This window comes from Callospermophilus lateralis, chromosome 3 (genome assembly GCF_048772815.1).
Source record: "Callospermophilus lateralis isolate mCalLat2 chromosome 3, mCalLat2.hap1, whole genome shotgun sequence".
NCBI classification, from domain to species: Eukaryota; Metazoa; Chordata; class Mammalia; order Rodentia; family Sciuridae; genus Callospermophilus; species Callospermophilus lateralis.
The window spans coordinates 23587572-23603030 of NC_135307.1; the positions used below are offsets into that span (position 1 = coordinate 23587572).

Consider the following 15459-nt stretch of genomic DNA (forward strand, 5'->3'; position numbering starts at 1 on the left):
GGCGAGCGCTCTACCACTGAGCCACAACCCCAGGCCCCTGTATGCTTCTTTTACAATTTTTTTTCATTTGATATTATATTTTTGATGTTCAGCCTTACTAATGTGTGATTAGTTTTGATTATTTCATTTTCACTGATGCAGGATACTCCACTGGAGTACTTCAGTTTATCTCTATTCTACTGTTTTTTTGGGTACCAGGGATTGAACAACTCAGGGGCACTCAACCACTGAGCCACATCTCCAGCACCTTTTATATTTTACTTAGAGACAGGGTCTTGCTAAGTTGCTTAGGGCCTCGCAAAGTTATTGAGGCTGGCTTTGAATTTGCAATTCTCCTATCTCAGCCTCCTGAGCTTCTGGGATTACAAGCCTGTGCCACCACACCCGGCTGTATTCTACTCTTTTTTTTTTTTTAAAGACTTTTATGTTTTTTTTTTCTAAATATTTATTTATTTATTCTACTCTTAATGAACTTTTTGTCTATGTTTAGTATTTTCATTTTGAATAATGCTCCATACTTCTTGCACATGGGCAAGAATTTATTTGCTTCAGGGTTTGGCAAACTAGGGTACATGGGCTGATAAAATGAGGCTTTATTGTAATATAGCCATGCTCATTTGTTTATGGCTAGTTTTATTCTATTGTAGCAGAGCTGAATAATTGTGACAGAGACAGAGTTTGCTGACCTCTTCTCTGGGGTTTACATAAGTAGTAAATTGATATATGATAAAGGATGTGATGGGTAATGACTTATAGCTTTTTAAATTGCTTTTCTTTGAAAAAATCTTGTATTTAGAATAGGCATCTATTTTATTCTATATTAATAACATTTAGAATTTGGTCATTATTGTAAAGAACAAAGTTTTAATCTTATTTTTTTGTGAATCTTCATGGAAGAATTTGACAATATCCTGAATGGGTACCATATTTTGCCTTTGCTAGATTCATGCTTTTCATCAGTCCCTCCGAGACCTGAGCAGTGAACAAGTTCGCCTTGGGGAGGATTTCAACAGGGAGCTTTCCAGAAGAAGCCGGTAAAAGAATGTGGTTTTCATGGGAGGCATGAATTACTAGGAGAACAAATTAATTTCTGTAATTGACATGTTTACATAGATTTAAGAAACGGTGCTGTTTTTATCTGAGTATTTTATAATTTATTAATAGACTAGTTCAAAGCCCTTGGAATTTAGAATATATCATGACTCAGACAAGTTAATTTCATATTTCTGAAAACACTTTAACTTAATTCAGTGGAATGCTGACATTATGAAAAGATACATTGTGAGATGTTAGCAAAGAGGTTGATTTGGAAATGCATTGGTACCAGAGAGATAGAAAGACACACACACACACACACACACACACACACACACACACAAAAGCATGCACACACACATACACGGGTCAGAACCGACTGGCTGGCTAACTCTGCATTGCAGGAAAAAAAGCATCATGTGGAAACTTGTCAATGAATATATGCCATTGTGAATCTAAAAAATCTTTGGAAGCCAGTGGTTAACATCAACCTAGCCTTTGCTTTTTTGTCAGTTCTGCAGAGTTCCCAAGAACTGTTACTTAATTTAAAACTTTCTTACTGTCTTTTCATTTTCCTTGTGGTCCTGGAGATTGAGTACGGGGTACCATTGAACAACATGTCAATCCCCAGTCTTTTTTTTGAGCTAGGGTCTTATTAAATTGGCAAGGCTAGTTTCAAACTGTGGATCCTCCTGTCTCAGCCTTGAAAGTAGCTGAGATTATAGGAGTGTGCCAACACACCCGACTTATTTTTTTCTTTTTAATAACAGTGGCAGGTGGTTTTATTTTAGAGGCCATATTTTCCTAAGAAACAAAACTTAATAAAGGTTAGGGAGTGACAAAGCTGAACTGAAATCTGTTTACCATGTGTACTTGCTAATTCTACTTCCTAAATCATATCTCATGCCAGTTCTGTATTGCTGCAACATAGAGTTCAAAATATAACTGTAAATTTATCAAGTATAGTCTGCATTACTTCCCTGCTTTTAGATGAGGAAGCCAGAAAATTTAGTAATAAAAACTAGATTCTGCTATTGCTAGTATTATTAGCCAATATTATTGAGCAATTATTTCAGGTTAAGCAGATTTAAATTTAGTTCTTGCAATAACTCTAGGAGGTAGCCATTTATAATTTTCTCCATTTTATGAATGAGAAAATAGAAGCACAGAGAAATGAAATAACTGTGTGCTTAAGATGGAACATGAGGTAAAAATAAACACATTTTCAGAGATTTGTAACTTAGAAAAATTTCCCCAGCCCTGCCACTAACAAAACCAAGTCAAAAATAACAACTTAGAAAATTTGCTTTTTTTTTACAGTAACTTCTTTAAGATCTGAGGAAATTATAAGGTCATATAAATAAAACAAGATTTTAACTAAGATAGACGAAGATATATATATACACACACACATATATATATATATATAATAATAATTTCCCTAATTTATATATATATATAAATAATAAGAAAAATTAAAACTAGCCTAGGAATTAAGTGGAAGCAACCTGAGAATAGCAGTGAATACCCACAAAGCATTCACTTCAAATTAGAGTGGGAAAGTAAGTGTCCTTTGAGAACAATGTATTCTAGAAGAATGAAGTAGATTTTTTTCATAGAAGGATTATTCAATAAAAAATGGGAGGAAAATATCAATGGATAATAAATAATGCCAAAATATAATGAGAAACTCTAGGGAAAAAAACATAGTACAAGAAAGTTATGATCCAAGTGTGAAGCTGACCAAAATGTGAGCATGATAGGATATGAGCAAAATATCATCAATTTGGAATAATGCATAAAGTATGTAAAATCACACAGGTTTCCAGTAGCACAAAAGAATAGTAATTAATTTATTCTGTTTGAGAAGAGTGGGAGAGGTGTATACAGACTATGACTCTTATTCTGTGTTTGAAGTGAGCTAAATATTTCAAAACAAAAGAGTCAAAGTGAAAATGTTTGGAGTTGAAAGTGATGAAGGTAACAAGCATTAAGAACGGAAGAGGTTTTGCATGGTTGCTAGTAGGGAGTGGGTCCAGAGATATGGGAGTGGTCTTTCCATGCTGTTTTGTTTATAATCTATGCTTTTCATTTGACAATGTAATTTGATTGTAAATTGCTAGAGACAGGGTTTGAGATTAAGACTTTGTCATTCCCTTCTTTCTCTTTCCTCCCTTCCTTTTCTCTTAATTACAAATAAGAGCTATTACAGCAAATTTGTTTATTTGTTTGTTTTTTAAAAACATTGCTTTTATTTTCTGTCTATGGATGTTTTTTCCTTTTTTTTTTTTTTTTTTTTTTTGTGATGCTGGGAATTGAAGCTAGGGCCTTGTGCATGCAAGGCAAGCACTCTTCCAACTGAGCTACATCTCCAGCCCCATGTTTGTTTATTGAAAGTGATATTCTAGTGTACAATAGTTCTCAAAGCTGGGTACCCAGGTGCACAATATCCATCTTACTTAGGAATTTGCCCACATTCTTGGGCCCCAGACAGATTTACTGGTTCAGAAATTTTAGGAGTGGAGTCCAATAGTCTGTGTTTTAACAAGCACTCTGGCGTTTTATACACTTACTAATGTTTGAGAACCACTACAGTAGAACATTATGTAATAACTATAATTATATTGTAAATTTCCCTAATTCTGTATATTTTCTCAGATATCCAACTTAAATTTTTTTCATATTTTGCTTAGGTCTGATGCCGAAACAAAAAGGGTTTTGGAACAATTGACTGAAAAACTTAATGAAACCCAGAAGCAAGAAGTGGTGAGGACTCTATTTATAAAAAAATTTATTTCACATGTAGATGAAAAGAGATGGCCAGGGTGGTTGTAATCATAATGAGGCTTAGCAGAGCTTAATCTTTAGTGTGGTATATGCCATTTTATCTAAAACTATGCTTTTATGCCTTTTATAAAATGGTCATGAATTTTAAGAATTTAAGGCTAATGTATCTTAGAGTAGTATTTTAGAGAATTAATTTTTAATTTTTAATATTTAGTTTTATGAATATTTGAAAGAGATTTTAAATGTTATTGGATCAGTGATTTTTTTTCATAGCTTTTATTAAGTGATATTTCTGTAACAGGCTCTGGAGCATTCTCCATTAATTATTTTCAAATGAGTAAATGTATAATACTTGCTATGAAGACCTCTTTACTGTTTTTGTTTGAAAATGCCTTAATTCCCAAGTGTTATTGCAAACAGAGATTGTTGACATTATTCATTTATTTATTTGTATCCAGTCATTATTATTGGTAGAATTAAAGTAAAAATAAAATATGTATAGTGTTCACTTTTTTCATGTCATTGATATATTTTTTTTTCTTGAGAAGAGTATCAATAGAAATTCCCACTAAACTGTTAACAAATTTGTCAACTTCAAGACCAATGTGTATCATTCATTTTCCAGAATGCTTTTTGTTATCTCAAAGTACGGAAAATTAGAATTTTGTTGTCTTTACTTTTTTTTTTAATTAAAATTTGAAGTTTTCTAGTCAAAGCAGATAATTTTTCTCCAGTTAATTGTGTTTACAGTTTCTTACATATATTGGTTGAGTTCATTTTAGAGTCTGGTCTGAATGTGTTGGCTTCATGTGCTAAGAGATATGCTCTATTTTCAAAGAGATCAATTCAGTTACTGCTCTTGCTGTGAAATTTGTCCATTTCAAAAATATGAAACAATGCCCATCTACATAAGATCACCTTTCTTCTGTATTTTTTTTAATATTTATTTTTTTTAGTTGTAGTTGGACACAATACCTTTATTCCATTCATTTATTTTTATGTAGTGCTGAGGACTGAACCCAGGGCACTGTGCATACTAGGTGAGCGCTCTACTGCTGAGCCACAATCCCAGCCCCCTTCTGTATTTTTGGTACTAATTTCTCTGTGAATAGTTGCAGGGAGATGAAGATATAGTGCCTATCTTCTGCTGACATAGGCATAATCTTTGCAGTTAGTGTGTGAGCATATGGCACCTGGTGTGTGATTGTGGCACACCTCTTTTTTTTTTCCCCCAGATATGTCAAGAGCACCTTTAGTTTAAATTGTACCCATTTAAAATATCTAAAACATCACATACTTAAAAAGGTCATCTCTGACATTAACATATTGGTGTCTTTCTTAGTTCATTGTAGTGGTTCACAAAGTAAGAAAAATCTATGGCATTGTTTGATTAACATAGCGTCTAAATAGAAGCTAAATGTACACATTTAAGCATATAGTTATGAAGTCCTCTTTATCTTAGTAAATGACAGTGTGGCTCTTTTCACAAATTCTAGTGTGGAACCTGACACATGATGGCAAAACTGCTGAAGCTTTGTCTTCTTTTTAGTTTTTAAAAATTGGAGGCACGTGTACATAGGAAAGTACAGACAACTGTATAGCTCAATGAATTATAACAAGGTGAATATTCACATGTAACCACCCCATTTAGAAATAGAATATTAGCTAGGAAGCCTCCTCATTGCTTTCTTCAATCACTAACTCTTCCTTTTATAGGTAGCCTCTATTTGAACTTTTAACCCTATACATTTTGGGGGGTTTTGGTAAATGGAATCTTATTGTCCATTTGTGTGTGTGTGTGTGTGTCTTTCTTTTTAAAAAATATTTATTATGATGGTGCTGTTTATCGCTGCTGTTTTGGGTTCTTCAGGTTCTTACAATTTATTTTTGACTTGTTAGTATTTTTTTGCATGCATATATTACAATACATTTTACAATCTACGGTAAATATTTAAATTACTTTGAATTATGGTCATAATACTGTTTTGACTAATCTTATTCAGTATTATACTGCACTTTACATGAATTTCTGTTGGAGTGCATGGAAGGTGCATTCAAATTCAGTAGTAGATACCAATAAATAGATTTAAAGTGCTTGCACTAATTTATACTCCCACTACCAGCATAAGAAAATTCATGTTACTCTTCATTCTTTCTTTTTTCTTTTTTGTATTTTATTTAGAGATAGGGTCTCACGGAATTGCTTAGTGCCTTGCTATTGTGTATTGTGTATATTTAAGATATATATATATATATATATATATATATATATATATACACACACACACATACACATACACAGACACATACATATATATGTATATAGATATATGTATATTTAAGATATATAACATTATATTATTGGATATATGTTAGCTTTGAACTTGGGATCCCCCTGCTTCAGCCTCCTGTTGGGATTATAGATAGGCATGCACCACTGCACCTGACACTCTTCAACCTTTCTACACATGCCATTACCAGTCGTTCAGTAGCCATTATGACAGATGTTGATGTTATCATACTCATTTTGGTTTACTTTCGCATTTTCATGATTACTAATGATAATGAACATCTTGTCATGTTTTTGGTTATTGCATATTTTCTGTTTTGAAATGCCAGTTCGAATCTTTTGTTCACTTTTTTTATTGAGTTGCTTGTTTTTTTTTTTTTTTTTTAAGAAAGAGAGAGAGAGAAAAATTTTTTTTTAATATTCATTTTTTACTTTTCGGCGGACACAACATCTTTGTTTGTATGTGGTGCTGAGGATCGAACCCGGGCCGCATGCATGCCAGGCAAGCGTGCCACTGCTAGAGCCACATCCCTAGCCCCGAATTGCTTGTTTTTTGTGGGAGGTTCTTATATGTTTTTACAACAGCACTTGGTCAGTTATGTGTATTACGATATTGTCTTCCACTCTTCAAGTTATTTTCTTTCATTTAAAAAACTTTCTTAATGTGGACTTTTAATGTAGTTCAATTTTCAATCTTTTCTTTTTGTGATTAGATCTCTTCTGACCTGTTTAAGAAGTTGTTTCTTAAGATCATTGACATAATCTCTCATGTAATCTTCTAGAAGCTTATTGTCTTAACATTTCACATTTAGAGCTAATGTTTACTTGGAATTGACAGTGTGAGGTAGGGGGAATAGATTTTATATGACTCTCCAGTTGACACAGTTTCATTTATGGAAAGGACCACACTTGCCCCATTACTTTACAATCCTGTCTTTGTCATAAATCAGATGTTCATGTATGCAAGAATCTGTTTCTGGAGTCTTTGACACCTGGTTTATTCCTGTATCCCAGTGCCAATATCTCATTGTCTTGGTTACTGTTGCTTTCTGGCAAGTTGTGATATAGGTATATAAATTGTTTCTAAAGGTTAGTTTGGAGAGAACTGAAATCTTTACAATATTGAGTTTTATAATTCATGAACACAGCATATCTTTCAAATGTTTTAGAGCTGTCTTTTTTTAAACAGCTTTACTGACATATTATGGATGTATGACAAATGGTCCATTGTTAAAGTATATAATTTGATAAGTTTTGACATAAGTATGTACCTGTGAAATAATAAAAATTATGACATTTATCACTCCTGAAATTTCTGCCTCTTTCTGTTTATCCCTGTCCTTCTCCTACCCCAAACAACTCAAATTTCTTGTAATCATTTATTTATTTTTAAAATTGTCATTGTGTAGATTTAGGATATATAACATGATATTATTAGATATATGTAGCTAGTAGAATATTTCTAGAGTAAAATAAATTGATAATGACCATCATATCTCATAGTGGCCTTTTTTTGTGTGGCAGAAATTGGTGAGTTTCATATACAAAACAATTTTATTACCTATAACCCTCATGTACCTTAGACCTCTAAGTTTGCTCATCCTACATATTTACTATTTTGGATTCTCTGACCTGTATCTTCCTATTTCCTGCACCCACCTCCCAACCACTGCTTTGTCCTCTGACTCTGTATATTTGAAACATTTCCCCTTAGGTTCCACATGTAAGTGAGACCATACAATATTTTTCTTTCTGTATATGGCTTATTTTACTTAGTATAATGTCCTGAATCTCATCCATGTTGTGACAAACGGCAAAATCTTGTTCTTTTTAAGGGCTGAATAGTATTCCATTGCATGTATGCAGCAATTTCTTTATCCACTTGTCTATCCGTGGACCTTTAGGCTGTTACCATATTTTGGTTATTCTGAGTATTGTTGCAATATACATGTCCCAAGTGTAGATATATTTACAAAATGGGGGTTTTCATTTTCTTAGGGGTGTATATCCAGAAGAGTTATATGGTACTTGTATGGTAGTTGCATTTTTAATTTCTTTAAAACCCTAGACTGTTTTCCAGAATGGCTGTGCCAAACTTCAGTAGTGTAAAAGAGTTCCCTTTCCTCTGTACCCTCAACAACTTTAGTTTTCTTTGGTATTTTTGATAATATTCATCCTAATGGGTGTAACATGTACCTCAGTTCTTTTGATTTTCATTGCCCTAATGATTGAGTTCAACAATTTTCATGTATTTGCTTGTCATTTTAATGTCTTCTTTGGAGAACAGTCTATTCAGGTTTTTTGTTGATTTTTAAATTAGATTATTTGTTTTCCATCATTCAGTTCAATGAGTTTCTTATATATTTTGACTATTTACTCCTTATCAGATATATGGTTTGCAGATACCATTTCATTTTGCTGACTGTTTCTCCTTTTGGTTTGATATAGTCCAATTTATTTTTGCTTTTGTAGTCTGAATTTTTGATGTGATTAACCAGGAACCTTTTCCTTCGGAGGTTCTTAACTCTAGTTTTTTATCCCTAACAGCTCACAAATCTTTTAAAAAATTTCTGGAGCATCTGTGTCTTAGCTGCTTTTTCTGAAATGGTTTGATGTTTCAGGGGGGACGTGTGGTCCTAAAAGATGAATTGACCTCTCTGGGTTTCTTTCTTTTGCATTTTTGTCTCATATGTTCTTATTTTTAGCTCTCCAGTGCCTTAAAATATTTTTACTTAAAATATTCTTTCAGGCTGGGCTTGTGGCTCAGTGGTAGAGTGCTTGCCTTAGCATGTGTGAGGCACTGGGTTTAATTCTCAGCACCACATATAAATAAATAAAGTAAAGGTCCATTGGCAATTTAAAAAATATTAAAAAAAATTCTTTCTAGTTATTTTTAGTAGAAAATATCACTTAAATTATCCAGTAAGTCATTTTTGGAAGTGAAACTCCTTAAATCTTTTTTTTTTTAAATATATAATTCAGATTTCATTACTTTATTTGCTATTATAATGCACAAATTTTACTGTTTTTCAGCTGTTTCATGAGGTTTCTTTTACTTTCTATGTAAGTAAACAACTTGTGAACATGCTTATAAAAGTCTTTGATCCAAACTCATATATCTTCCATATTGCTGAGGTCCTTGGAGACTTTAGTGAGCTATGGTCATGTCTGGTTGAAATATAGTTTTTTTTTTAATGTTAGTTAAGATTTGAATTTGGGATTTGATGATAATGTTAATTTACAGAGCACATATTATTTTTTATTTTTATTTTTATTTTGCCTTTCACCACATGATGAGAAACACAAATGAACAAAATTATTTCATTTGAATTTCTTTCACATAGCAAATAAAACTAGTCAATATAATTTTACATGTATTTGAGAGTCTTACTGTGAGTGTAATGTCTAGCAACTGAGGAAAACGTAGATTTTGTGACTTATTCCAATTGAAGTCAGCGTTTGCATTTTATAACTCTGACATATTGTATTATATTTGTGAATTCATGATAGCATGCTGTCAGAGAAGATGCAATTTTCTTTTTAAGTGTTAAATTTCTCAGGGCCTGCAACTATTTTCCCCCTTCCAGATTTAAGCTCAGGGCCTGCAACTATTTTCCCCCTTCCAGATTTAAGTTTAAATAAAATTAACAAAGTGATGCACATTCAATTCACTGTGGAAACCTTTTAAATATTGTACAAAAAATAAAGTGGAAATAAATGACTTCCTTTATCAATTTCACTTTCTATTGGTATTGACTGTTTTTTTTTCTTTTAAATTTTTTTTTAAGCTTTAGCTCATTCTTGGCCTTTTTTTTTCTTTCTTTCTTTTTTTGTTTGCCAGGAGATATAATCAGTGGCACTTAATCATGGAGCCACATTCCCAGCCCTTGTTAGTTTTTTTTTCCTTGAGACAGGGTTTTGCTTAGAGCCTTGCTAAGTTGCTGAGGCTGGCTTTGAATTTGTGATCCTTTTGCCTCAGTCTCCGGAATTGCTGGGATTACAGGTGTGCGCTTCCAGACCCAGCTATGCACTGTTAATCACAGTTATTGTTTATTATTCTGAGGCTACAATTGCTTATCATGCATTATTTTGATAACTAAGATATATCTTGAAAGTTTATGTGAAAGGTTTTTCTTCAAGAGGCAAAAAAAAAAAAAAAAAAAAAAGAAAAAGTATTAGTTGCTGTCACACTTGCCAAAATCTGATTTGTTAATATTTATGAATCATAGTTTTTTTCCATTTACTTGTTTCAAACTGCCCATTTGAAGGAAGTAGTTATTAGTTTTAGATGATATTATTATAAATATTTCTGTTAACACTTAATTGTGATAATAACTAAACAATATTGCATAGACCTCATAACATGGGGAAGATTTTAATTCATTTGTTGTCTAGATTTTACCCAGTTGAGTGAGAGATAAATGCATTTGAAGTTTGTTTATTTATGTAGAACAAAGTCAATTTAATTTTAGTGTTAATAGAGTCACTGTTAAAAAAGTAAACATAGATCTAGTTGTTTCTGAATGGGTTGATCATTAATAAAATTCTGTAAATGCTGCATTTAGGATAATATGAATATTGCATGGATTACAACAGAAATATATGTAACAAGTATTTATTGAAGTGGCTTTTACACTGTCAAGTCTTGTTAAAAATTGGAAGCATTAACATATTACCAAGTTAGAATGAGCTGGGCCCAGTGGTGCATGTCTGTAATCCTAGCAGCTGGGGAGGCTGAGGCAGGAGGATTGTGAGTTCAAAGCCAGCCTCAGCCAAAGTGAGGGCACTAAGCAACTCAGTGAGACCCTGCCTCTAAATAAAATACAAAATAGGGCTGGGGATGAGGATCAGTGGTTGAGTACCCTTGAGTTCAATTGCTGGTACCAAAAAAAAAAAAAAAAAAAAAATTTAGAATACATAATCTCATGAACAGAATGCTTTTGCTTTTGTTTCACTTCTTTTTGTTAAATACTGACTTTAAAAATCTGTTATTTTGCTGTTTTTATAACTAAACATGAAAATGTAGGATTTTTTGATGACTAAGTAGTATATTTAATCAATACGTGTCTCTGATAAAAATTTTTTAGTGTATGACATTATTAGCATTTTTTCCTTTAGACTCAGAAATAAGAAAGTAAAAAAGTATTAAATGCTTTCTTTAAAATAAGAGTTATTGGGAATTATCTCATTACTCAAATGTTACAAGTGTCTTTAGGATCAGAATCCTCACCCTTCTACTTAAGAATGTTTACTTGCTCCTACTTTGGTCTTGTCTCAAGAAATTGCGTGACATTCCATTCATTGGCTCAAGCTGATCATCTAAGATTCACCCTACATCCTTTTCATTATACCATTCTTCCCATACATTACAAAATACTTTTTAATTTCTGAAATCTTGTCTAATTCTGTCTACCTCTAATACTTCTCTTGAAGCCCCCATCACTTCTCAGTGGGTTCACTGTGGTGGCCTCCACTTAAGTTGATCTCTCTGCTCCCTTCTTGCCCCTGTGCTCCTCACAGTGGCAAAGTTATTTAAAAAAATATTCATCATATTGAATTATCCCCCAATTTTTAAAAACCTTCTCTGGGTTTCTTTTGTTCCAAATTCCTTGCAGTGCCTATGTTTTCTGACTTTCTTGATATACCTTGAATTTATCTTATTTCTACATCAGAATCTTTGCAGTGTCTTTTCTTTTCCCAAAGTTTTGCATGGTTGACTTCCTCTGGTCATTTAGGTCCTCAGTGAAAACTCATCACTTAAGAAAGTTCCTCCCTCCTCCCCTTTTAGTTACATAATTTGTAGCATTTAGCATACTAAACATAGTGCTCTGGATATTGCCTTTTTGCACTGATATATTTGTGAGGTTTGAGATTGCTTTATATAATGATCTAATGTGCTTTCTGTTTTCTTTTAGTATTAAAAGTAATCCATTGAGTGAAAAATATCTCATAACTTTCTTAACTTGTTATGGGTGGATATTTAGGTGGTTCCAATCTTTTCCATGTATATATAAAACTGCATAAACGATTTTATACATGTACCATTTTGCACATAAAAAGGTAAATTGGTGACACAAATTTCTAAAAATGGCTTATAGAATTAGAGTTTGCATTTACAATATGTTATATATGGCTCATTTTTATAATTAGAACATCTTTTACTTAGGTATAATTGACAAATAGAGAGGGGCATATTTATCTTTATATCATGATGTTTTGTTATATGTATATATTATAAGATTACCACAATCAACCTAATTAACATATCTGTAACCTCATATTATTTCTTTTTGTGAAACTATTTAAGATATACTCTCTTAGCAATTTTCAGGTGTGTAATACATCATTATTAACTCTGGTCACCATCCTGTGTATATGGCTAGACCTTATTCATTTTGGCTAACCAAAATATTTTTGTCCTGAAATCTTTATTCCCTACTGCAACCCCCAACCCCCAGCAAACATCACTTAATTTTTTCTGTCTATGGATTTTTGGATTCCACAGGTAAGTGAGATCATACAGTATCTATTTCTGAGTTTGCCTTCTTTCACTTAACATAATTGTCTTCCAGGTTCCTCCATTTTATTGCAAATTACAAGAATTCCTCCTTTCTAAGGCTGAATAATTTTCCATTGTCTGTGCTTAACAGTTTTTTTAATCCATCTATCAGTGCCTATTTAAGTTGATTATTTATTTTAGCTATTGTAAATAATGCTACATTGAACATGGGGTTGCTTTACTTCCTTTGAAAAAGTATCTGTAGGTTGGATTGCTGGATAACATAGTAATTCTAATTTTAATATTTTGAAGAAATTTTATCTGTTTTTCATAATGGTTATACTAACTTAAAATTATACCAATAGTGTATGACAGTTCCACTTCCTCCACGTTCTAACACTTGTAATAATTGTTTTTTTGATAGTGCCATTCTAACAGATTGAAGATAATATGTCATTATAGATTTACTTTGCATTTAAGTTGCATTTCCATGATAATTAGTTGAGCATTTTAATTTTTCTCTTGCTATTAAGTTGTTTCTGTTCCTTATGTGTTTTTTTATATTAACCCTTTATCAGTTGTGTAGTTTCCAAGTATTTTCTCCTTTTGCATAGGTTGTCTCTTTGCTTTGTTGATTATTTGCTTCGATGTACAGGTGTTTTTCATTTTATGCACTACAGTTTGTCTGTCTTTACTTTTGTTGCCAGTGCTTTTAAGGTCAAATCCAGACCAGTGTCAAGAAGTTCTTTTTCTGTTTTGTCCTAAGAGTTTTATGGTTTCATGGCTTGGGTTTAGACTTTAATCCATTTGAGTAGATTTTTTTTTTTTTTTTTAATGTGAGATAAAGGTCTCTTCTCATTATTTTGCCTGTGGATGTCCAGTTTTGCCAACACCATTTATTGAAGAGTCTGTCCTTTATCCTTTGTGCATTTTCAGTACCTTTGCTGAAGATCAATTGATTATAAATGAATGGATTTATTTCTGGGTTCTCTCTTCTGTTCAGTTAGGCTAGGTTATCTGTTTTTTTTTTAATTTTTAAAAATTCAAATTAGTAATACATGACAGTAGAATGCATTTTGACATATCATACATAAATGGAATATAACTTCTCTTTCTTCTGGTTGTACATGATATAGAAATATGCCAGTCGCATACTCATATGCACATAGGGTAATGATGTCTGATTCATTCTACTGTCTTTTCCACCCTGTCCCCCTCCCCTTCCTTCACTCCTCTCTGTCTGGTCCAAATTTCTTCTATTCTTCCCTAGCCTTCTCCCGCATTATCTATTTTTATATTCTAGTACCATGACGTTTTGAATCCTATAGCTTTATAGTATATTTTGAAGTAAATGTGATTTCACCAGCTTTGTTCTTTTTACTCAAGATTGCTTTGTGTATTTGAGGTCTTTTTTGGTTTTGTATGAATTTTAGAATTATTTTATATTTGTGGAACATGCTACTGGAATTTTCATAGAGACTGCATTAAATTTGTAGATCACTTTGGATAGTATGGGTAGATTAATGGTTTAATTTGTCTAATCCGTGAGCATGAGATAACTTTGTTTATATATGATTTCAAGTTTTTTTCCTTTAACGTCTTATTGTCTTAAATATATAGATCTTTTGCCCTCTAGGTTAAATTTAATCCTACATATTTTATTTTGATGCTACGCTAGATGGGGTTATTTTCTTGATTCCTTTTTGAGAGAAGTTATTTATAGAAATATTACTGATTTTTGTGTGTCGAACTTTGATTCTTGTGGCATTATCAAATTTGTTTATTAATTCAAACATTTTTTTTTTTGGTGGAGACATTAGGGTTTTTTATACATAACATTATGACATCTGCAAATAGGGATAGTTAAGCTTCTTTTCTGATATGAATGTCTTTTATTTCTTTTTCTTGTCTAATTGATCTGGCTAGGACTTCTAGAACTATATCAAATGTAAGTGTCGAGAGTGGGCATCCTGATCTTACAGGGAAAACCTTCTGTTTTTCACCATTGAATAAAATGTTATCAGTAGGTTTACCAAATAAGACCTCTATTGCTTTGAAATTTGTTCAAAATTTTTGTAATTTGTTCAAGATTTTTATCATGAAAGCATGTCAGATTATATGGGATGCTTTTTCTGCATCTATCAAGATGATGATATGATTTTTATTCTTCATTTTGTTAGTTTGGTATATCACATTTATTGATTTTCATCTTCAATTTTTTTAGGAAGAGCTTGAGAAGAATTGGAATTCATTCTTTTTTAAATGTTTGGTAGAATTCACAAGTGAAGGCTTCAGATTCTGGGCTTTTCTTTGTTGGAAAAATTTTTATAGCTGAGTCAATGTCCTTTTCACTATTGGTCTGTTCTATTTCTTCATGATGCATTCTTTTTTTTAAAAATATTTTTAGTTGTAGATGAACACAATACCTTTATTTAATTTATTTTCTCTTTTATGTGGTGATGAAGTTTGATCTCAGTGCCTCACATGTTGTATTTTCTGGGAATTTATCCATTTCTCCAAGGTTAGCCAATTTGTTGATATTCATAGTAGTCCTTTATGATCTGTTGTATTTCTGTGGTATCACTTATAATGTCTCCTCTTTTATTTCTAATTTTATTTATATAAATATTCACTTTTTAAAAAAATTTAGTCTGCTAATATTTTGTCAATTTGGTTTATCCTTAAAAAACCAACTTCCAGTTTAATTGATCCTTTCTGTTTTTCTTGTCTCTATTTCATTTATTTCTTCTCTAATCTTTATTATTTCTCTTTTTCTGCTGACATGAATTTATTTGTTCTTTTTCTAGTTGTTCAGCAGTTCCTCATGACCTGTTAGGGGCTTTTTTTT

General features: G+C 32.1%; 1 protein-coding gene across 2 annotated transcripts in view; it reads left to right on the top strand.

The window, feature by feature from the left end:
* Positions 1 to 15459, top strand: part of Cep128 (centrosomal protein 128) — a 387702-nt gene that overhangs the window by 43048 nt on the left and 329195 nt on the right. For both annotated transcript variants that reach the window (XM_076848049.2, XM_076848048.2), the window contains exons 8-9: positions 943 to 1034; positions 3729 to 3801. In XM_076848049.2, coding sequence (XP_076704164.1) covers positions 943 to 1034; positions 3729 to 3801 — 165 coding nt within the window. The remainder of the gene's footprint in view (positions 1 to 942; positions 1035 to 3728; positions 3802 to 15459) is intronic.